General features: G+C 45.7%; 1 protein-coding gene across 3 annotated transcripts; it reads right to left on the reverse strand.

Moving 5' to 3' along the window:
- Positions 1-11093: 11093 nt before the first annotated feature.
- LOC100828474 lies at positions 11094-15973 on the reverse strand. 3 transcript variants are annotated; one of them, XM_003564153.3, is made up of 9 exons: positions 15727-15973; positions 14629-14679; positions 14246-14267; positions 14010-14124; positions 13878-13910; positions 13111-13236; positions 12221-12327; positions 12042-12113; positions 11094-11860 (listed from the first exon to the last, which is right to left on the reverse strand). In XM_003564153.3, exons 1-9 carry the CDS (start codon positions 15922-15924, stop codon positions 11484-11486), a joined length of 1101 nt encoding a protein of 366 aa, XP_003564201.1. In that variant the 5' UTR covers positions 15925-15973; the 3' UTR covers positions 11094-11483. The 3 variants fall into 3 exon arrangements, with proteins under 3 accessions (XP_003564201.1, XP_024313104.1, XP_014753341.1); XM_024457336.1 differs by lacking the exon at positions 15727-15973 and adding an exon at positions 15194-15720; XM_014897855.2 differs by lacking the exon at positions 15727-15973 and adding an exon at positions 14780-15332 and having other exon boundaries at positions 14246-14297.
- Between the last annotated feature and the right edge of the window lie 7616 nt (positions 15974-23589).

The following is a 23589-nucleotide window of genomic DNA, read 5'->3' on the forward strand; positions in this document are numbered from 1 at the left end:
GAAAGCAAAGTTTTGGACTCTTGGTGGCTGATTTATAGGGGTCGTCAGAGTGGCATGGTGTGTGACAAAGGAAGGAGATGTGGCCTGTGGGGCCGGCCACAGCCCACAAGCTTCCAATGGCAGTTGAGTTGTGGGGGACTAGCTAGCTCTGGTTATTTTGGAGTATTCCGTGTCATTTTTACTGCAATTTTTTCTTCACGTTTACGGTTTACCTTGGGGTAAGAACTGAGAAGCAAAATGGTGAGGCAAGGGAGGAAGAATATATGCTGACTACTGTTGAGTGGCCGTGGAAAAAAGCATACAACTATGCTGTACCATTTTCCCTTTATTTAGAAATTGTTTTCGTACCATTGACAAAAAGGTGCTCTCTGCCTGCCCCCATGGTTCGTGTCATTTCAGGCTCAAAATTTTCGTTGGCATGCGCTACATTTTTTTGGGTGTATCAAATTAATCGTGTTTCCTCCGTAGTACGAGAAAACGTTCTAAGGGCTTCTGCATCGTGAGATGCACATGGTTTGAACAATCATAATGTTTTTTTCTCCAAGTTTATACTCCCTCCATCTCATATTAAGTGATTCAAAATTGTCTAAATATGAAACTATCTATGTACCAAAATACGTCTAGATACATATAATATTTCGACGGAGGGAGTACATAAACCCCAATACTAAGGTAGGTTGATTTTCTAGGCATGTTGCTCAACGGTGATCGATTGGTGAGGGGACATTTGTGGCTCTCGAGCCTCGTCTGGGTGTATTTTTTAGAGTAAAAACAAAGGGATACGATTTTACTAAAAGACATGATTGCTAGTCAATTTATTATTTCTCAAATTTTACTAAAAATTGCATTGGCCCTTCTTCATGTCCAGCGAAGGCGAGCCCGAGTTCATGACAACGCGTTTTTTGTTGCATCAGAAGACGACAGAGGTGTGCTGATTCAGAGGCTGCAAACGATGATTGACACGAGACGGAGACGACGATGCGGCGGGTGGAAGTGAGACTCGCTTTGAGCCGAATCTTGCTTGCACCGATAAAACGAGGCATAGCTAGAGGTGAGATCACGAGATATAGGGTGGGAAGTCTCACCGGATTTTGGGGTGATCTAGAGGAGACACCTCATCTGCGGCGGAGGCTGTCGCAACATGAAGGTGGTGGAAGTGAGATATTTAGGGTTGGGGATAGGGTTAGGATGACACAAATTAAAAAAACAGGCGAATGGTTAAAACGGATAGTCTGCAACATATGCCATGTGGTAAAAGAACCTCTTTTGTTACAGAGCTCATAAAAAAATGGCAGGATGTTCCTGTAATTCTTTAGTAAAAATAAATTAGTCATGTTCATAAAAAGAAAAAGAAAAATAGGCACCTTATACAAAGAGGCTTTAATAGCTGCAGAGAGAATAATAAAACGCAACCAGCTGGCGAAGCACACACTGGTAACCTGCAACGGGTGGGAAACCCTCTTGCTGCCTCTATTGCTAAACTGTTGCCGCCTTAATTCTGAAGGGCATAAGTTCCGTTGTCGCAGAGGACCATAATAACTGAACTAAACTCTACAAATACGGTCTCTAAAACTGTGTTCAGAGATCCGTCAAGATTTTTCTCCGAGATCAAAACAGATTCCAGATGAAATGATGAGCGCGCGCCAGTTAGATCGATTGATGATCGATGCAGAAAGTCCGGCCTGATCGCATTGCAAGCTCTTTTCATTAACTGCTGCATGCCCGGCCGCTGCGGAGAGACAGGACGTACTCCACGATAGGAGATCTTCAGATCAGCCTTGCATTTGCGTACACACATCGACGGATCGAGTGAATTAAGGAAGGAGAATCCTTTTGCAGCAGGCCGATCGAGAACGGGAACCATATGTAATTAAGCTTGCAGCCCGTACGTGCGTGCGTACCGGCTGATCGGAAACTTAGCAGTCGCGTATTAATATTCCTACTGCCTGCTAAACTTAGTGTAGTAATCCTGATAGTGGTTTTTTTTTTGAAAGAGAAATCCTGACAGTGGTATATGCGCGTGCAATGGGGTCAGGTCTTTGATTAATTTTGTACCGGACAATTTCCAGTACTACTGGAGTACTGGAAGATGCGAGCGATCAGTGGAGCGCGTGGGATCTGGGTGCAGTTAACACTGAAAGCGTCCTCATGTCTTATTGTTTATACGGTTTTGCTGTAGCGAAATGGACTGTTTAGTTAGAGATAAATCGACGTGTTCACCGTTAGATCTTAATCCAACAACAAGTGTGCGGGAGGTGACATTCAAATTTCAATTTAACGGCTCTAGTTTGTTGACTTAGATTTAAGCTTTTTTTTTTTAAAAAACAATCGACCGAAAAATACCCACATCCTTATAGTACTTTTAAGATGGATTAGCTATTTTGTTAGATAGTACATATAAGAGCGTTAATTAGCTCTCCCACGTACACGTCTTAGCTAGGCACCTAAGAAAAGGAGAGCACAAGCGTAAACATATATAGGAAGGATGTTTCAGACTTTCAATTCAGTACTGAATTGATAAGGACTGATTGACCATTCCTGTATATAGAAATGTCGCAATGGCCCTTGCAACTAATAAGCCTTTTTTCCAAAGCAATTAATCCTGAAACAAACAGGAATATTAAGATACTGAACTGAAACGGGTAGGAATCCACTCCGCGGAAAAGAAGTTGCGTACGTATAATGGTTTTGTATTCAGAAAGATAAAGGAGAGAAACAGTATTATGTCATCATTATGGATTTAATTAATGATCTCACCGGAATTAAGTTTGAAAACACATGACAGCAATTTCATATTCACAACTTTGTCCATGTCACGTTCCAACAAAAAGAAACGATTGGTATCATGGGCATACAGTAAAAGTGGATTCCCTCGTCAACTAATTAAATGAGGAAACTTCACCTTTAATCCAATGGCCAGGGTGCCTCCTTTAATTTCGCTTAGTTATAACGATCCGACCTTGGGAGACACTTGGAAGAGATAAACGTACTATTTCGTCCCAAGTGTTTGTCTCGATCAGGAATGAACAATTAACCTTATCGCTTTTTTCGAAGTTAATCTTATTAAAGATCACCTCATCAAGCTTATTACGTTCTGTCCCAGGACTTCCAGCACTAAATACACAATCGTGCATGCACCAGGAGGGGGAACACACAAATTGCACCCATCATCATTTTCTTTCGGAAATTTTGTCACCAACCCTATTTAATAGTCTCCACACAATCTTCAAACCATCAATAATCATGTACGTACAATCCAGCTTAATTAATTCCAGCATGCATGGTGCACCCGGAACTCCATCGTTTTGTTGGCACGCGCGCGTATGCTAGCTAGTTTCAACCTATCCATCATGTATGCATGCTGCACATCAGCACATGCATATACATACGGGTGTACTGTACATGCATGCATGCATGGGATTTCATATATACCACTACTTTTTGGAGACAGTAAATTCACGGAAAACTAATCCAAAATTAGTTCTTCCTCCAATTCATAATAAATGTGTCAAATTTAGTACTCCCTCCGGCCGAAATTACTTGTAGAAATATTACATGTATCTGGACGCTTTTTAAACATAGATACATCTATATTTGGACAAATTTGAGACAAGTAATATGTATCGGAGGGAGTACAAAGTTATATAAGTCTGAAACACTTATTATAGGTCGGAGGGAGTATGTACCACTTCCGTACTCTCTCCGATCCTAAATTCTTGTCAGGCCATGTTTGACATTTATATTTGGACAAATTTGAAACAAGTAATTCATATGTCAGAACTGATTTGGGCCTCCGGCCGGCCGGACACAGATCGATCCGGCAGAGGAGCGCAATCATGTACCACTACGTACGACTGCGAGAAGGATGGATGCCTGGATGTACGTATTTATTTACCGCGCGCAGGACGTACTAACGTAATGATCTCATATTGATGATGGACGGATCCGGGCTAAGCTAAGCTATCCAGGGATCTTTTCTCAGAGCGATCGGATTGACACACGCTCATGACTGTAGCTAGCTAGCTAGGCGATCGTCAACGGCTCAACGCGGATCCCCGGCCGGCCTGTCGTCATTTAAAACCTTGCGATTCTCGATCGATCCCCTGCAGCATGCACTGTTGCACGCATGTGCATGCGAACTGCTGGCCAATCGATCAATCGATCGATCCAGTGATTCCTGTTCCTTCATTAACGCGTCGCAAAATGTGTTGCTCTCTGCTAAGCGAGATCGAGATTGAGAGAGAGTACGTACTGCCTCGCGATAGATACAGACCGAATTGCTTTAATTTGATTTTCTCTCGTACATTGCTCTGCATGCATCCAGCATCCATGAATGGTCGATGGATGCATGTGACCGTGCGCTTGCCTACACGTCAGTACGTACGTGTGGCGAAGGTCTGCACTATTTGGCGCTCTGCTGCGTGCAGTATATACGGTCGATCTACTGCATGATGTATGTACGCGCAAGATGGCCTGCGCGCGTACCCTACTTTTCCTACTTATGATTACTGTTACTTTTTACCTGAAATTAATGAGAAATACAGGGGCGTCTCGATCTAATTATATCCCTGGCTACCAATGAATATGCGCTGACGCGGATAGTTAACGCGCTCCAGATCGAGCCCCAATGCAAATTATGATCATGCATGGACACCGCAGACAGTGGATGTGGGCCGCTTTGCACGCGCGTCAGAGAGTGAATGCGCGTATACAGTATAAGTACATTGTATGTATAGTGCAACTATACATGTATGTGCATGCATATATGGCCCTCTGTACTTTTGGAAATATATCGAAACGGACGGATCGATCATGTCGTCTACAGGGTATATATGTCGTAGAGTGTTGATGCATGCTACGCCGGCCCGGCCCGGAGTGACGATCGAATTGAACGGCCTAGATTAATTGCTCGTGCAACATAGTCGAGCGACCTAACTAGATAGCTGGAGCCGTTTTTAGTCAGGGTCTTGGTTTTCAGCAGAAAAAGAAATGGTATGATCCTCTCGATCGATCTTACTAGCTGCTGGTACGGTGTGGCACGCGCATGGGTACATGACGTAGCAGTGGATGCTTTAGATATGACGTACTAAGAAGTGGTGAATCTGAACCGTTGGTATAACACTGGACTGAGATCCAACGTCTCCAGTCATTGACCGTACGTGATCCATCTGCTACCTACTCCTTGGACAGGCCGGGCCCTTTTAATTTATACAAATAAAATAAGCATGTACACGTGATGCATGCATGATGCATCGATCTATGCTGTGCGTTAGTACGCGCATTTGAGACATGGGGCCGGCCGGAACATATATTTGCATGCGTCAGGGGCTGTGGCGATGGACGCGATCGATCACTCTCACCAGAATTACATGGGATGGATGTGGTGAAATGACATGGCCCGACCATTCAAACAATCGAACCAAGTTCCACGGTTGGTTAGAACTGAGAAGCTTATGCCACTACTAGCAAGCATGCTGCAGGGGTGAGCATATATGCATTCATGAGCGTGCGGCCAGGGGTAGGGCCCAGGGACCAGTATGCATGCATGCATGCAATAGTCTGGACGAGGACGACTGGCCGGCCGGGTGTGCGGGCCGAGGGTCCCCGAGACTTGGGGAGTTGGGGTTGGGGTGCTATATATCGACGGGACAAGGAAAGGTAAACGCGCGCTGCCTAATTTTATTTCTACAGTGAAAGGTAAATGCATGCACCTGTTTTACACCGGTTGATCAAAACTCACTGTTGGACTACTGGAATGCTACACGTAACCATTGATCATCGGTGCGAGCGCGCGTGGCCGCGTGGGTATAGTGATAATATATAGGTTTGTCTCACTCGCTGTTAAGTCGTCGTAACCACGTACGGCCTCATCCTCTGGTCTTGTTCCGATCCTTCCCGTGCCTCTCATGCACAGGCAGGCACAGCCGCGCGCACAGGCATATGGTATCGTGTTGATAGATGAATCTTGCGAAATTAGAGCATCTTCAATAGATTTCATTAAACTGGACTTTTAGGGATTTTGGAAAAAAATATGTCCTCAACAAGCAAATTTCTAAAAAATCGGTTCTCCATATTTCTTTCTACTGTACGTCACACAAACATAGAGAGGTCCCATGGGATTCTGCCAATGACTCAGAGGATTTTTTTTTTTTCCCCTGTGCAGCCACGCTTGTCTCCAGCGTGCCTCCACCATGTCCACACGCACGCCACCTGCTAATCCCGCCACTCCAAATACATCAAGCGGGAGAGCTCCTCGAAATACCGAACTTCCTCAATCCCTTCCCAGCTCGTATGTTAGCTCAGATAACTGGGTTCCTTCTACTCCTTAAGTCGTTGGCCGAGCTCTTCTGGCGGCGTCACGATCGATAACCCAGGCGACAATGGGCCGACAAAACCAGGGCGACAATGGGTGCGGGATCCATGAGAGGCAGCCAGGGAGGTCAGAGACCAGGCAAGAGGCAACCACGGGAGTGGCAGGCATCGGCATTCCACTGGTTGCGGCCAGTCGGCTGAAACAAGATTGAGATGAGAAGTAGTAAGAGACGAAACAAGAAATTTCTAAAAAAAAAAAGATTGAGAACCACATAGAAAATCTGCTGGAGAGATTTTTGTTTTACAACTTCTAGAGAATGCTGAGAGTTTTAACGAGAACCAATTTAGACAATCTGCTGAATAATTCCTAAAAAAAAACTGTTGAACATGCTCTAAACCCGCCACGCCTTAACTTTGCATGCAAGTGTGGTATCCAGCCAGCCATCGATCCATCGGCATGCATCAATGCACGCATCCCGGGCACACGCACGTACACGCACGCCCGCTACGTACGATCGGGATGCAGCCGAGAGAAACGGAACAGAATAGCTGTAAGTTTACGTACGCTGCGGGCCGGCGGACGCGCGCGACATTAACTTGGGGACGTACGTACGCGTACGTGTATATGGCGGAGCAAAAATGACGCCGGCCCCAGATATGGAGCAACGCCGGCATGCAGCACCAGCACGTAGCTAGGGAGGGCATGCATTCATGGCGGCGCGCGTCAGTGCAAATTATGCAATGCACGCTCGCTGGGACCACGCGATCTCTGCGCCCAATCTTCGCATGCACTCCCACGCAATTAAACTTGGGAGATCTAGGGCCACCACCGGTATCAACACCACACCCGCGCGCCTCACCTACACACCAACATACTAGCGCAGGAGCTTTTTCCGGGAGACGAACACCGAATATTATGATGCTACAGTAGTATTTTTCCTATTTTCAGTTTTTAACGTGGCTAGCTAGGCAGAGCTAGACCCGGATCGATCACGAGATTTTCCGTTTACATCCTGCCCAGTTTTCCGTTTAGATCGTTCTCAGCTACTGTAAATGATCCAAATTTTCCGTTTAGATCGTTCAATTGGTTCGCTCGGCTCTGCTCTGCTCGATCCGGCAGGCCGGGGTCCTGAATTTTCTCCCGTGCTGGACCCGGCCGGGCATTCAACATGTATCGCGCAGTAACTTGCTCGTCCCGGGAGCGAATCCTGCCAAGTCGATATGCGTGTTGCTACCTTGGGCGGCATCCTTGCAGTGCACGCGGGCGTACGTATCCCCTGCGCGTACGCGACTTCATGTGTGTCGACTGTCGACGTACTTACTGTCCTCCCTCTCATAACGACGGCAATCATGTATTGCGCAGTGCATGTGCTGCAAAAATCAGCCTGCGCGCAGCAGGGGGGCGGCCCGGGGCCCGGACGGGACGGGGGACGACGTGACGTGACTGCCCACGGAAGCAGACCGCGCGGCTTGGGCCGGAGCGTACGTGGCTGGCTGATTGATTGATTCGTAACGTTAACGCACCTTCTGAGTTCTGACGATCGATCTGTCCATCGATCGGCTACTTTCAAGGGCTACAAGCACGCGCAGAGGAAAGCTCGCGTCAGAGCTCGTGTGGTGACTTCATTCCGATCGAGCTGTTTTAAAATGCATCAGTTTTGAAACCAGCTACCTGCTTGCTGAGGAGCATATATAAGATCGACGGGCGATCCACTCGTTACCGTCGCCGATGCCTCAACGGTGTGTGGCTGGCTTCCGAACCATACTGCCTTACAAATAATTCTTTCCATTTTTTCATCTGCACAATATTGGCGCCTGTTATGATTAATCAAAGGTTTGCAAATTCGAATCGTGGGCTCTGTATATAGCAGCCAGCTAGGAACCGCCCATGTGTACGTCGACTCGACCCTGTCCCTACCTGGGCTAAGATTCGTGTGCCCTGATTTGATCCCGATAGTTATCACAGTACTAGTTCTCGGCTTGAAGCATCTTAAATGCCCTAGGTCGTAGGCTCTCTCTCTCGCGCGCGCGCTCTTAAAAACATCGTGGCCGGCCTCCTGCTGCATACGTAAGAATCAGGCCATGGAATCGCTAGGCATCTAATCCGCTACAGTAGTAGCTAGATTGTTCCAGGACTCTTGCCTGCCTCGCGAACGGTCACACCACGCCGAGATATATATATGTATCTCGATTTCCGTATGTCAGATGGCGATCTGTAGCCATTTGGGGAGAAGCATATTAGCACAGAGCAGGAAATGCTACCGGCTGTTTTAATTAAGCGTGTGCGTGCAGTGTACAGTTGTTGTACTACCGGTGAATCTTGCGAGGATATGTTGTTCAGAGATGCATGGAGATCGTATCGATCGATCTCGCGCGTCTCTTCAGTTGTGTATACTGCTGCTTCTGTGTGCTGCAGTGTCCGACTAGGGTTTTTTCCTTCATAAAATACCTTTAGGCCCTGATTGGAAGACCGTTTTTTGATCCAAAACCGGTGTAAAACACGGAGCATTTTTTTCCCGATGGAAGTCCAGCATCATGATTGGTTGGCCGTTTAGGTATTCTTTTACCCCCGTTTTAAGCCCATTACAATCAGAAAACATTACGGACCTCCAGAGGCCCGGATAAACTCACGCGCGGAATCGCCGGCTGAAGGAACGAGAAAAATCTAGACGGGATTGAGCAGAGGCGAGTTCAGGTGGCAATGGTGGCATCGCGTGGATCCAACTGAGGCGGCGCGACAGCGTCTCCAGCAGCAGCGGTGGCATCGAGCAGAGGCGGCTGCGACCAGCGGATCCAGCAGGGCGGCACGATGGAGGCGGCGGCGACCAGCAGATGCAGCAGCGCGGAGCGGTGGTGGCGGGATCCAGCGGAGGCGGCACGGCGGCGGCGGAATCCAGCGGAGGCGGCGTGGCGGCGTCGGAATCCAACGGAGGCGACGGCGAGATCCCTGCTTCTTTTATCCAATTTCTTGGTGGTGAACTGTTTCGGTTTTTTTTGATGAATTCAAAAGGAAATTGTTTATGTGTCAGTTTTGTTGATTTGATCCAATTTTTCAGCCGTGCTTTGTTCTAAGATTTTCTGTGAAATCAAAAGAAAACAGGTTGATTTGATCCAATTTTTTGGTAGTAAACATCTTATCCCAAACACCGTGAATACATGAGTATATTGATTCACCAGTAATCTTTGTACACGTTAAAATACACTTGTGAATGTCTACGGTTGGAGAATTTTACATAGTTCCCAAGCGGGAGTGATTACAAGTTTCACCTTTCATTTGGACTGTTAATTTAAAAATTAACGGTCATGATAAAAAAAAATCAAGTTTTCACTGAAATGCGTTGCCTTTATCATATCGCCCGTCTAGTACTCTTTTTTTTTGCGAGTAACACATAGGACAAATAGATTGGGAATTTGTAAGTAATGTAAAATCATAATTACAAGAGAAAGCAAAACATAGGAGATTACAGATGTGTATAACCCAAAGGTATAATAGTAACTACAGTACATTTTTCTTCCCTCGCATGGGAAAAAAAATGCTACCGGTGGCTAAGTTTATAAGGTGAATTCATTTCAATTCAAGGTCTACTTGTGTACGCAAATGTTGTACTCTCTTCATGTCATATTAAGTGTCAAAATATTACATATATTTAGACGTTTTTTAGTATATATACATTTATATTTGATAAATTTGAATACTTAGCATGAGTAGCATGCAAAACTACCACAAGTAAGGTGAGACCTGAGTGTTGTAGCAGTGTCGACTGCGCACCAGTCGTCTAAGTCGTCACTGTTGCATTCTCCTGCCGCCATCATCAACTTTCTGTCACACGTGTCTACTTAGAGTTTTTTTTTTTTGCTTTTTAACGGAAATAAATTACATTAGGGGCTAGAAAAGAAAGTGATGCCAATTTAACAGGCCGACGTGACAAGTCCATGAACAAAATCATGACAAGCCGGCACACATATAGCTTCACAGAGGGTGAAATTAACATTTGGTAATCGGTTTTTATAGTTTGGGGATGGACTGCATATGGTAAAAGATAGAAGAACATTCCTTTTTGATAAGTTGTGGAGATGAAAAATATACTCCAAGTCACTTATTTTAGGATGGACGGAGTACATTTTCTATCTCATTAAATGAACACAAGAATTAAATACGGAGCACCACCTTTAAATTGCAACCACAAATGCATCGATCGTCTCTCATGAGCTAGAATCGAGAACGTGTAAATTATCTGCAAAGAACACAAAGAAAATTCAGGAGGTCAGGTCATATCAACATACTGGCAGCTCATCTGGGTCCAACAAATATGAGGTCAATGATCACATAACGAATTATTTGTGTATCGTACTGGAGAAGGTACTGACGAGGCTCAAGATCAATAATCTTTGCTCATTTTAGCTCTCCTCAGTATGTTGATAACCCGGAGCTTCGCTGGAGCTTCGCAGGGGAGGAGCTCGCCTGACTGCCTGAGTCGCCACAGGCCGCCGCCTAGGTCGAGACAGAAGCAGGGGGCAGAGGGAAAGAGGGCTCTTTCTGGGCTGGGCCATGTCCTTTACATATCAGGTAGGGTATCATCCACGACGTATCACAAGCATGAAGGGTCCGCTAAAAAAGCAAAAAACATGAGGGGTGATACAACATTGAAACTTTTGCCCTAAAATAAACATTGAAACTTCCCTGAATAGCTCTTGCAAGTTGCTCATCGTCATCAAAATTCAGATCTTTTTCTAAAAGGGGAAAAAAAGAAACCAAAAGTATTACACACTACTTGCACGGATTCAAATCCCCAGAAAAGAAATGCATTAATTCATTGAAAATGTTGTGTGTGTAATGGCATCCAGGGCTCGATGTTACACAATGTTAAAGAGAGCCAGGGTAGCTTGATAAAGATCCAGACAACATAACATGTTACGTAGTAGTTCTTACTTCAAGGAACCTCTTACTGGGTACGGAGTAGATAACAGAGGGTCCAATAGTCATGATGATCAATTTAGCAGGGGGCAACCAGAACAACAAAACGACGAGATGGAATGCGCCTGCAGGAGGGCAGTATCTCCCTGCTATGCATTTTTGTGACGAAGCAATTTGCACTCTTTAAACAGCTTCAGCTTCGCCACAGCAAATTTAGTTACAATTCATGTACACCATCTTTATACCAGTCCGGATGTCACATATGCTCACGTGGACGCCTGTACAGGACAGTCTCCTCCTCGAGCTCAGACCCGACACCACTAACCAGTACCCAGACCTCGGAGATCTTCTCGACGGCACCATCAAAGAGGTCAATGATGGTGAATGCACGCGAAGTGGGTGCCATGGATCCCAGTCCTTGGAGCCCATCTCGTTCCCTGGTGGAGATTGCGGCAGCGTGCTTCATTCTAGGCACGATTGCTCCGTTCAGATATATGGTCTTGTTGGCTCCGAAGGCGATCATCTTCCTGAGGCCGCCCCCATAAGCTAGGCTCTTGTGCATGTGGCCGAACACGACCAGCGGAATTGAAACCCCTGTTTGTCTTTGCAGGTCGGATATCGCTTGTTCCAGATCTGCATAGGTTCTTGTTTCAGTTGTCATATGAATTTTCATTAAAAAAAAAGATACCATGTAAATTCTCTTTAAATAAAGATGCCATATGAAGGAACTGCTTGGATAGTCTCAAAAAACAAGAAAAAACAACTGATTGAGACAGAGGTAACTAGAGGGGAAGTATTGTCGTGAATATCAAACCTGGATCACCATGGTCACCACCACCAGCTACCCAATCCCGTCCACAGATATCAGCCATTCTTGAACCTAGACCTGTGCATGTAGCCATAATTGAAGGTAGGCATGTTAGGGCATAAAACATCCCAGTTACAAGCTACATAAGATATGGGTGCAACTTGGTTATTTGAATGATTGGAGACCTGTCGGTCCATTATGTGCAAGCAGTATGACAGAATGCTCCTCCGGTGCACCTGAGGCAGCGTCGTATATCTTCCTTGCACTTCCTGCCATATTGTCGACACCATACCTACATAGTTCCATGACCAAAATCAACTAGGCAGCCAATTACTCTACATATCAGGTCCAGAGCATTCATCTTCCTAGCAGTAGTTTGAGATTACGGCATATAACATGTTATTACTAGATCTTATAAGCACCAATAATATGTAGTGCTCGTGAACAAGGATGAAGTCATGTTAATTTTGCACTTACAATTAAGCTGCCTAGCACAAGTAGTAAAGTACACGATAAGAAACGAGCCTGGTGATACAACTCGGAGTCTCCCTAATCTAGAACGTAGACATCCTTTGTATGTGATAAGAACCTTTAAGCTTGAAATCCTGATGTTTACTAGCAAATACAGTAATACTTTTGGTGCATTGTTGGACAAGGATGAGGTCACATTAATTCTGCACTTACATTTTTACTGCCTAGCAAAAGTAGTCAATTATGTGATAAGAAACTGATACAACTTGGAATCTCCCTAATCTAGAATGTAGGATATCAACCTTTAAGCTTGGCATCCTGGTGTTTATACGTTTATCTACTAGAAAATACAGCAAAACTTGTTTCAGATGAATAATTCAGTGACACTTGACATGAAAAACAAATAAAATATGATATCTGACACTGTTCATTGTACTACCAAGCCCTGACTGAACAAATTCACATAACAGCTTTAAGTTCACAATTAAAAAAGGGCAGAAGAGAAGGACAATATTGTTTGTAAAAATAAATTCATGACAAATATATATCTAACAGAACAGGCGAGAAACATATGTATCTATTGGTTAGTACATCTCTTACCAACCGTTTTGACAGAAGCTTTGGTCTAAATAACCTATCACCCCCACAAGAAAATGGTCGCCCGCCAACAACACTCAGCTTTATTGTTGGAAAATCCAGACAGTTGTATCCAACGTGCTGCTCACCAAGGCTGATATTTACAAGAAAAGGCAAAAACAGAAAGAAGTATTATTAGCCACATGTTCACTGAAGCGAAAGAGAAGTTCTATTCACCAAAGCAAAATCATAGTCTGCCGAAGACTGCCAATACCCCAGAATCATCCCGTGCTTCTATAACTTGGACTAGTTAGGCGTGCGATGTTTTTGCCATTTTTTCGCTAGCCTAAGTTTAGTTTTGGTTTCCTTTCTTCTTCTTTTTCCTTTTGGGTTTCAGCTGTAAGTATCGCATTGTCTAGATGCTTTCTTCTACTACAAAATTACATGCATTTGGGGCATGTTCAAGAAAAAAAAAAACTTGGGCACTGCCGACTAGTCAATTTGAATATGCCTGGGAACTAGCTCTCCTTTTTTTCTCTTCCTAACCGCATGTTACTCGGACCACTCCCTCTTGAGTCTATGTATTTTTCAACTTTGTTCTTTGCATCTGAATAAAAAGAGGAACAAATAATGAAATGCCCAGCCAGTAAAGCTAGGAATCTTATGGTGGTTACAGTGTCATGGTACAATTGAAGAGCATAGCAGCAATTGTGCAAACCTGCGCGACTAATTTGCTGGCAGTTTCTCCAACAAAATCTCCTAAAATGCAACTCATAGCATACTAAAGGATCATACCTTTCAAGCTGAAGCTGGACACGATCTACCTTCCTGAGTACCAACCAGGAAACAGAGCAAACCATGATTTCAGAAAAGCTTAGTGCAGTTATTTTATACTTTCTCCTTACTAGATGAAAATATGACTCTTACTTCTCTGAAAATTGATGTGTGCGCCAGCAATCATGATTACCAAGAATTGCTGCCTTTGGAAATTGAAGATCTGAAATGCTTTTGACAAGTTGGACGTTCTCATTGCCATAGTCACCTGCCATACATAGAGGAGAACAAAAGGGAGATGAAAAGCAATAATTACATAGCATGCACTTCATTAACGAATAAAATTGGGCAAATCATGTAATACAGAAATAGCAGAAAAAGGGGCATACCTGTAAAAAGTACCAGATCAGGCTGCATTTCAAATCGAACAAGTTAGAGCTTCTGGATAACAAAATAAGCATATAGAAATTATTTGTAGCATGAATATTTTCTGTCAACTTCCAAAATCACTGCTGGGACATACATGTGTAACATGATTAAGTATAGGTGGCAAGCATATGGAGGCCAGCTCATTAGTAAAACATACTCCTCCGATCCATAAAAAGTGACGTTGATTTAGTACAAAGTTATACTAAATCAGCAACATTTACTATGGATCGGAGGGAGTACAATGTAATTGCTAGGGAGAAGCTACAACAATGAAATGCAGATATAATAATGAGATATCCAGATACAATAGACTGGAATCATACATGATATAAATGTGCAATACCTGAAGAACATGTAGGGCTTTTGTATCTTCATCAAGGTTCCAATCATTGTGCTGCAAGGATCAGTGCATGACACCCAATTAAAGCATTGTTCTCATTACATGAGTTTCTAGGCGTATATGATATAAATTATAACACATCTATTTTGTTTACTTTGATGGTTTAATAAAGCCAAACTTGATAAAATGAAAGTCAAGGATCCCTTCCCCTTCTCACTGTTCGTTTCATTTGTAAATGCAAACCGGGGGGTAACCTCTGCGAGAGAAAAAGGGCAATCAGCTCCTTTGAGCAATATTTTTAAGGTTACTTGGGTGATTAAGGTTGAAAATTGTCCCAACTAAAATGCCTAATACATGTATCGTCCCCTTGTAATTTTCACTCCAAGCTCCACGCATCTGCCACCGCCCATGTTTGATAAGCAGCATAACAAGTATCTGAAAGACCCACCCTAGTGTTTGGTTGAAGCCAGGGAATGCATTCCCCCCCAATATATTCTCGCTAGCTCTGTCCTTTCTCCATGAACGACAGAATGAAACCTCAAAGGAAAATGGAGAAATATTTTCTCACCAATAAACCAACTCTTGGTCCAGATGAGTTTGAGAATTTCATCTTCAATACAGCAACGGTAAGACATCTAACTCGCCATCCAACATTAACGAACACCACTGAACCTTCTTGTAAGTTGTACTCCCTCCGATCCATCATAAGTGTCTTGGTTTTAGTACAAAGTTAGTACTCCCTCCGATCCATATTAGTTGTCTAAATATTACATGTATCTAGAGTTCTAGAGGTCTTTTAAGCATAGATACATCCATATTTGGACAATTAATATGGATCAGAGGGAGTACAATTTTGTACTAAGACCAAGACACTTATTATGATCGGAGGGAGTAACATCCAAATCGGAGCCTAACTGAAATAACTAGGTTAGCGAGCAGAGACTTCAGTGCCCAATCCCATCTTCATCTGGTTCCGACTCCCCTCAATGAAGAATCAAAACGCTAAACAGCAAGTATTCATGCCCAGCCTCCACGCCCCGAAGCACATCGCCCACAATGAAGGGAGGGCCAAACGGTTTAGAACTAGTTAGAGAAGAGTACCACATCGCCGACGACCGCGACGCGGACGCGGCCAGCGCCGGCGCCGGCAGAGGTGGAGGCCATGGACCTGGGCCCGGGCTTGGACGGTGGCAAAGCGGGGGAGGAGGGGAGAGGAGGAGCGTTAGCGGAGGCGCGCGCGGCTGCTGCTGCTCCGCCCGCCGCCGACCACGAAGAAAGGGAACAAGACCGCACGAACATTTCGTTGTTTCGGCCTTCCGGGTTAGAAGCGTTCTTCGTTGCGGCCAGCTGCCTGACGCCCACGGTTGATGCACGCGCGCGCGAGCCACGGCCCACGGAACGCGCGGCCACGCGGGACGGGTGGCTGTGGTTTGGTTCGCAAGATGCCATCGGCGTGACTACGCGCCGTCACGAGTAATTTTGTGCGCAGTTCACTGCTAAAAGTCAGAGTAATCGTTCCAATTCATAATAAATGTTGTTGATTTAGTACAACTTTTTTATACGGAATAGTAGAATAAATTTATAGTACCGGTGTTTTCGAAAAAGAAGAGAAACATGTATCTAATAATACCGATGAACTTTAACTGGATTTATTGTAACTTACTCTCCATTCACTACGGGAGAAAGCGGCCCGGCAAAGGCACCTTTGCCTCCCGCAAAGCTTTTGCCGGCGGCTTTTTTCCGGAGCCGCCGGCAAAGCCCGTCGGCACGGAGATCCACTGGCAAAGAACTCTTTGTTGGCGGCTTTCTCACAGGTCCGTCGGCGAAGCCTTTGCCGGCGGCCGAAACGACGGCCTCCGGCAAAGAAAAGGAGATCACGGCATGCGGTGCCATTAACGGCTGGGCCCACATGTCGGGCCTTTGCCGGCGGCCAGGGAAAAAGCTGCCGGCAAAGGGCAGGCACGTGGCACGCCGCGAGCAGACCGCGCGTGCCACGGCTGGGCCCACATGTCGGGCCTTTCCCGGCGGCAGGGAAAACGCCGCCGGAAAAGGGTGGGCACGTGGCACGCCGAGCTGGCCGCTCGTGCCACGGTGTGGCCCACATGTCGGACCTTTGCCGGCGGCCAGGGAAAAAGCCGCCGGCAAAGGGCGGGCACGTGGCACGATCTGGTGCGTGCCCGCGCTCAGCCTTTGCCCGCGGCTAGGACTGTGGCCGCCGGCAAAGGGTTTTTTTTTGTTTTTTTTTATCGCAGCAATTTGAAAATTTTCATAGCACATATACACAGATATATATTCATCCACGTCACAGCAATACATCCACACAAAATCATAGACGCATCCACATAAGCATTCACATCACAAGCATATAAACATCACATATCTCACAACAAAAGTATTACAAGTGTTCATCACATGGTAGCAACATATTACAAGGTAGTGTTCATACACAACAAGATGGTGACTCGGGCACCTTCAACATCCACCACCCATTGCACCAGTAGAAACCTATAAAATGGAGTTGGAATAAGCATAATTAGATATAAATAAAGTCAATGAAGTGACAATTGTAGTATTTGAAGCGAAATTTAGCCATTTGGCTCAAAAAAGTTGCAATGGAATCATTTTTTAGCAAATATGGCTCATTTGGCTCAAAAAATGACCCCTAAATGCTCTAAAATGGCACGATGGCACCATTTTGGAGCGAATATGGCTCATTTGGCTCCAAGATGGTAACTTGGTCGCATAAATGTGCCAAATGGCACATAAATGCCACCAAGGCACCACTTTGGCTACAAAACGAGCCATTTCGCTCCATTATGCCACCATGTCTCCATTTTGGATCCCAAAAAATGACACCAAGGCACCATGTTGGAGCCAATATGGCTCATTTGGAGCCACAATAGTGCCCTGGTGGCATTTTGGAGCCAAATGAGCCATATTTACCAACAAGTCAACATTTTGGAGCCAACATGGTTCATTTGGAGCCAAATGGCCCAAAAATGGCACCAAGTCACCATGTTCGAGCCAATATGGCTCATTTGGCTCCAAAATGCCTTCATTTGGGCCATTATGGAGCTCCAAAAATGCCACCAAGGCACCATTTTGGAGCCAAGTGAGCCCTCTTGCCTCTAAAATGGGATCTATGTCACTATGTGATGCTAGGTTACGCAGTCTACGTGTGGAGACAAGAAAGTCAGTTTTGAAAACAACGGATCTCGAGATGAGACAAGTTTCTGGCAACTTACCCGAGTCAGTGCCTAGGAGCAGGTGACTGGCCAAGAGGGTTGCCTCCAGCACGGCTTGCGTGTGAAGAAGGGTCGTTCGAGCCACGGCCGGCACTACAAGAGAAATAGCCCGTAGAGACACTATTTTTGGTTTGTAGAGACACTATAATTGTCTCTACATAACTTTAGACACACTTTGTACAATGCCACAAAACTGCCACTACGGACAGTGTCGCTACGTGTGATGAGACACTAATAAAACGTCTCCATTGTTTTAGACATTGCATAGAGACAGTATACCGTCTCTACGTTCAATAAGACATTTCGTAAAGACATTGCATTGTGTCTTTATAATTTTTAGACATTTCGTAAAGACATTGCATTGTGTCTTTATAATTTTTAGACATTTCATAGAGACACTATATTATCTCTACATTCAATGCGACATTTTGTAAAGACATTAAATTTTGTCTCTATAGTCATGTGCTAGAAAATATACATTGAAAAAACATGTTGAAACCAATCCTCGAACTCAAGACCTTAAGGAAAACTACACACTCACCTAACCATCTCAACCTGATACCAATTCTTGTCTATACTTCTAATGAAATTATTATGAGTAGTCTGCTACATGTTTCAAACTTTCTAAGAATGTCTCTACACAACATAAAATGTGTTTCAAATAGTGTCTCTAACCATACCGTAAGGTCATTTCATCAAGTATCTCAAAACCATGTCTCTACATGAGTTTTGTGACAATCTACTAAATGCCTCAAAAAATGTCTCTACACCATAATGTATCAACTAGTGTCTTTATTTTTAAGACATTGTCCATAGCGCCTCATAGACTGCCTCTACATGAAACTCTGTCTCAAAATTGTCTCTAGGTAGAGACAAAGAGTACATTGCCTCAATGAAAATGTCTCTACAAGACATTTGTGTTGTAGTGCGGATTGATGTTGTTGCACAGATGATTAGGCATTGACCCCAACCCTCAACGAAAGCAAGAAAAGTCATGAATGGAGATTGAAATGTTTGGAGTGAACTCACCGGAGTCTGTGGAGAAGGCTGTGGAGCATGCTCAATCTGGAGATTGACAAACACCAAGTCAAACGGTGGTGGTGCTGTAGGCGGCTCTTGAGAGGTGGCGGCGAGGTATGGCTGCATATTGAAAAGACAAAGAGTTGCAGTTACGGAACTAATACCACGCTTTCTTGGCTATTATGTGCGGTAAACATACCCTAAAGTGGTCGTACTGAGCCCTTAGTGCGGCCTTCATCTGAGCCATCTGAGCCTGGACCTGAGCCGCCACCTGAGCCTGGTGGATCTGAGCATCCTGAGCCTGCCTCTGAGCCTCCATCTGAGCCTGCACCTGAGCCGCCACCATACTCTCCACCTCCTGCAATGCCATTACAAGTTCATTGTCATCACAATGAAATGCGAAAAGACACGAGATGGTGAATGAAGAACAACTAACCTGCTGTGAGAACTGCCGTGCACCTGGACGACTGCGTATACTAGCACTCGAGCTCGTGGAAGTAACCTTCCGGTGAGGTAGGCTAGGAATGGTGCTCGGATCAATGGTTCCGTTCCTGAAGACCAGCCTACCATGCTTCATGCCTCCTCCTGCCCTCACGACCACTTCTACATCCAGGTCGTGCTGGCTAGGATCAGCCCCGGGGCCGTGCAACTCCTCAAACACCTCCGCGTAGCCTGTGACCTTGGCATGGTCAGCCGGGGTGGCGTAGGCTTTGGGCGGGGCGTTCGCACTGTACTCCGACACGGTGTTCGCCTTTCCCCTGAGGGCGCAGTCAACGGCCGTGAAACTGGTGAGGCGTTCTTTATCCGGATGAGCCTTCGCCTGAAACAACAAGGAACAACAAGATAGTTAGGGGTGAGGCTCGTACATGAAGATCTTTTTGGGAGAAAAACACATACATAGTTCTTGATGTAGCCCCGCAGGTTCACGCTCCCTTGATGGTGCATTCCGCTTGGGTTCGCCAACCTCCTCTCCCTAAGGAGCCCGTGAGTCTCCACGTACTCCGGGCTGCACCACGAGTCCACCAGCGCCTTCCAGGCATTTAAGTGCGAGATGCACCAGTGCGGAGGAACCTAAATGAACAAGTACAAGCCCAAACACGAAGAAGTTAAGCGTTAGCCCTTATTAAGCAAGGAAATGCACTTTATTTTACTTTACCTGCATGTACTGTTCATGCTCGAGATGCGTCACGATACATCGTGCCTTCTCCAATCTCTGTTTCTTCACTTCGGCATAGTACTTCCTCACGGCATAGACACGCGCGTGATAGAACATCTCGGACAATGCCTTCTTCACACTTGCCTCGAAGTGCCGTTCAATTGTTGCATCATCATAGCCTTCCGCCAGCTTGAAGAATCGCTGCAATTAGACAAAACAGATCCATTCATGAGTTATATATTTTGCATTACAAATGTTTTTGATTAATGTATGCATTGTGCGAAGGCGACTTACCCCAAATTCGCCCTTCACCCGCTTGGGTTTGTTCGCATACACCACATTTTCTCTATCTTGAAAGTTCGGTTGGGCCACGTAGTGTGCCCATGTACGGGCTACCTCTGGCTCCTCCTTTCCTTTAACAAGAACCATGCCAGGGAAGTGGTCCTTGAGGAGGACCCCAAGCACAGCCTTGGGTTGCATCGTAAAACACCTGGGTGCAACAAGCACCCAGCCCCTGCACGAGGATAAGACAAGTCAATTGCAGTTAATAAATGAAACAACAATTTGATGTAAACTGAATTCTAGGATCAAGAAAGGTACATCTTGGCTGTTGGACGAATGACCGGCTTCTCAGCTTCACAAGAGGGCCGCTTGGTGGGGAGACGAGTAGGACCACGCTGGTACACTTTGTCTGTACCAGAGCTAGAGGCAGCCCCCGCCGAGGCTCCCGCGGAGGTACCAACAGAGTGATCCTGCAGCTCGTCCTCAGCAAAGTCCCCCGCCTCCATCTCCATCTCCCTCACCTCCTCCTAAATCTCCTCCTCCCTGTCATCCTCAGGATCGTACAGTGGATCGAGTGGCGGCAGCGAGGGAGAGGGCTCCCTCCCGGCTTTGCCCTTTGCTTTACGTGCAAGGGTTTTCTTCAGGGGTTTGGCCTTTTAGGCGGAGGGTATAGCTCTTCGACACGCCTCTGAGAGGTACTACGCCCGCCCACCATGGTTCAATCACCTGCCATGAGGAAAAGTGAACAAGTTAGTACGGATTATACAAGTAGATGTAAATAAATGAAACAACATTGATGTAAACAAATGAAACAACTCTTAATGTACAATACAAGTAAAGTTGAGATTCAACGAACTAACTAACTAAGTAGGACGGATTATACAAGTAGATGTAAACAAATGAAACAACATCTTGATGTAAATAAAAGAAACACCAACTAAATGTAAATAAATGAAACAACAACTTGATGTAAACAAATGAAACAACTTGATGTACAATACAGTAAAGTTGGGATTCAATGAACTAACTAACTAAGTAGAATGGATTACAACTTGATGTAAACAAATGAAACAACTAAGTATGGGCATGTGGATTGTATTCTTCGTCATCGGGATTCAAATTAAATATTTATCCTTCTTTTAATTTCTAAATTACTCTCCATTTTATAATACGGTTCAAGCTTTTAAATCCACCAAGGTTGCTACTCCTGCTGCTACAACAGGAACCGAACATGTCACAACAGGAACCGAACATGTCACACCCCCAAACCGAGTATGGTCTTCAACTTTGGATGTTAGGCACTAAGTTGGGAATGGAAGAAGCTCCCTAGCGAAACAATCATCAATGTTATATTTTCTAAATATAAGATGTCATAACTTTGTTCTAATTCAAACTCCTTAAAGTTTGACTAGTACGGAGTACTATAGAAAAATCTAACAGCATCTATAACTCGGAATTAGTTTTATTAAACCCGTCATGAGATGTATCTTTATAGTTTAATGTTGTAGATATTAGTATATTTCTATGAATTTGGTTAAACTTCTCTAAACTTAAGAACAAAGGTAAAGTACAAAAGAAAAGACCAAGGGCACTAATTTGCAATTAATGATAGCAAGACGTTGAATTTAACTTTAATTACATTATGCTTATGCTTCATTTTTAAACAAGAAAAAATAAATGATGCAATTAGTTTGAGACAAGGAGTGCATTTTTTTCGATGAGACAAGACGTATTGCTTGAACCATACACAAGATGTCTCAATTTTATCAAAATTTTGATGTACCTAGACATAACTTAGTGTATAGATGCATTCAAATTTAATTAAAGTTGAGATATCCTTTGTTGGACGGAGAAAGTACCAAATTCTGCGTGAATTTGAACTTTAGCTACGTGTCTCGAAGACCGGAATGATGGAGCATCACACCAAAACATGACTTAAAAATCAATTCTCTTTATGAAAGGCGGAAGTATCGGATCCCCTTTCGATGCCTCTACGCGTCCCTATCCTATCCGTTGGTTTGCTTTTATCATTGCCGTTCGTTAGTTCGATCTACAGTGTCTGCTCCTGAGTCCTGACCGAGCCCTCCCCCACCCCAGCCAAGGACGAGCTCTCCTCTCCCTCTCCTTCATCCCCACCTCACCCGCATTTCTCTCTCCCCCAATTCTCTCTGCCATGGGATCCCATAATGGCGAACTCGCCCGGCCACACCCAGTCGGAGCCATGGACGAGCTCCCCCGGCCACACCCCACCGGATCCGGGCACCCAGTGCTGTGACCCTGCCGGAGACATGGACGAGATCCCCGGGCCGCAGCCTGCCGGATCCGGGCTCCCCCGAGAGCGACCCCGCCGGATCGCCCTCGACCGAAGCAGATCATGGCACGCCTCGCCCTCCGCTCCATCTCTCTGGTACTCACTCTCTCTTCTTTTCGGTCTCTCTCTCGCTCGGTTTCCCTCACCCTCTCTCTTGCTGCATATTGCCCCCGCCGCCATGGAGACGACGGTGTACCCATTGGCCATTGGAGCACAAGCGCCGTATCCTTGGTCTCTATGCGCCGAATTTGCCCCAGCTCCCAGTTGTCGCACCAGTGGCACCCGGGGCACCACCGCTGCATGACGCGTGGGCCACCTCGCTTGTTCCCCGGAAAGATCGTACCCCGGGCAGCACCGCACAAGCTGCCCGGCAAGTCACCAGCTTGGCAGGGCTAGCCGGGCTGCGGGGACTGCCTTGGAGGGCAGCAAGAGAAATCCCATCTGGGCGCTTCCCCGGAAGGTTACTTGCCGGGACGGGCGTTCCCGGGCGCAGGCGCCCGTAACAGGAGCGAGACTGAGTGGGCAGGACAACGACGCCACGTGGCCGCTCGGCGGGCTCCCTGTGCGCAGGGTTCGTCAGGACATGGAGTGAAGCACACTCAAGCATTAAATGCACCGACAGAAAGGGGATTTCCCGTCCAGTCAGCCTACAGTGACTTGCCCGGTGTAAATCCTAGTCACGTAGGACCCTAGTTGCAGGGCTACCCATCCTGCATGCGAGCTAGCGCGGCAGGGCCGAGCTGCCCTGGCTCCCTGTTCGCCATTTGTCACCCATGCACCGTGGCACCTGTGGCATCCCCTTCGGTATAAAAGGAGGACCCCCGCCAACGGTCAAAGGGTTCGGTTCGGGTTGGATGGACTCTCAGTTCACTACTAAGCCTAGCCAAGAGTAGCAAGTAGAACTTAGCTAAGAACAGAGAGAGAGCAGCCGGGGACTCCCCCCGGCAACT

The sequence above is a fragment of the Brachypodium distachyon genome, chromosome 1 (genome assembly GCF_000005505.3).
Source record: "Brachypodium distachyon strain Bd21 chromosome 1, Brachypodium_distachyon_v3.0, whole genome shotgun sequence".
Taxonomy (NCBI): domain Eukaryota; kingdom Viridiplantae; phylum Streptophyta; class Magnoliopsida; order Poales; family Poaceae; genus Brachypodium; species Brachypodium distachyon.

Excerpts from the sequence above, each read along its gene's own strand:
- LOC100828474 (XM_003564153.3), bottom strand. The coding sequence starts at position 15,924 with ATGTTCGTGCGGTCTTGTTCCCTTTCTTCGTGGTCGGCGGCGGGCGGA. Across the intron at positions 14,125-14,245 it reads TGATCTGGTACTTTTTACAG|GTGACTATGGCAATGAGAAC; the intron begins GTATGCCCCTTT and ends TATGTATGGCAG. Across the intron at positions 12,328-13,110 it reads CCAAAGCTTCTGTCAAAACG|GTATGGTGTCGACAATATGG; the intron begins GTTGGTAAGAGA and ends GGAACTATGTAG.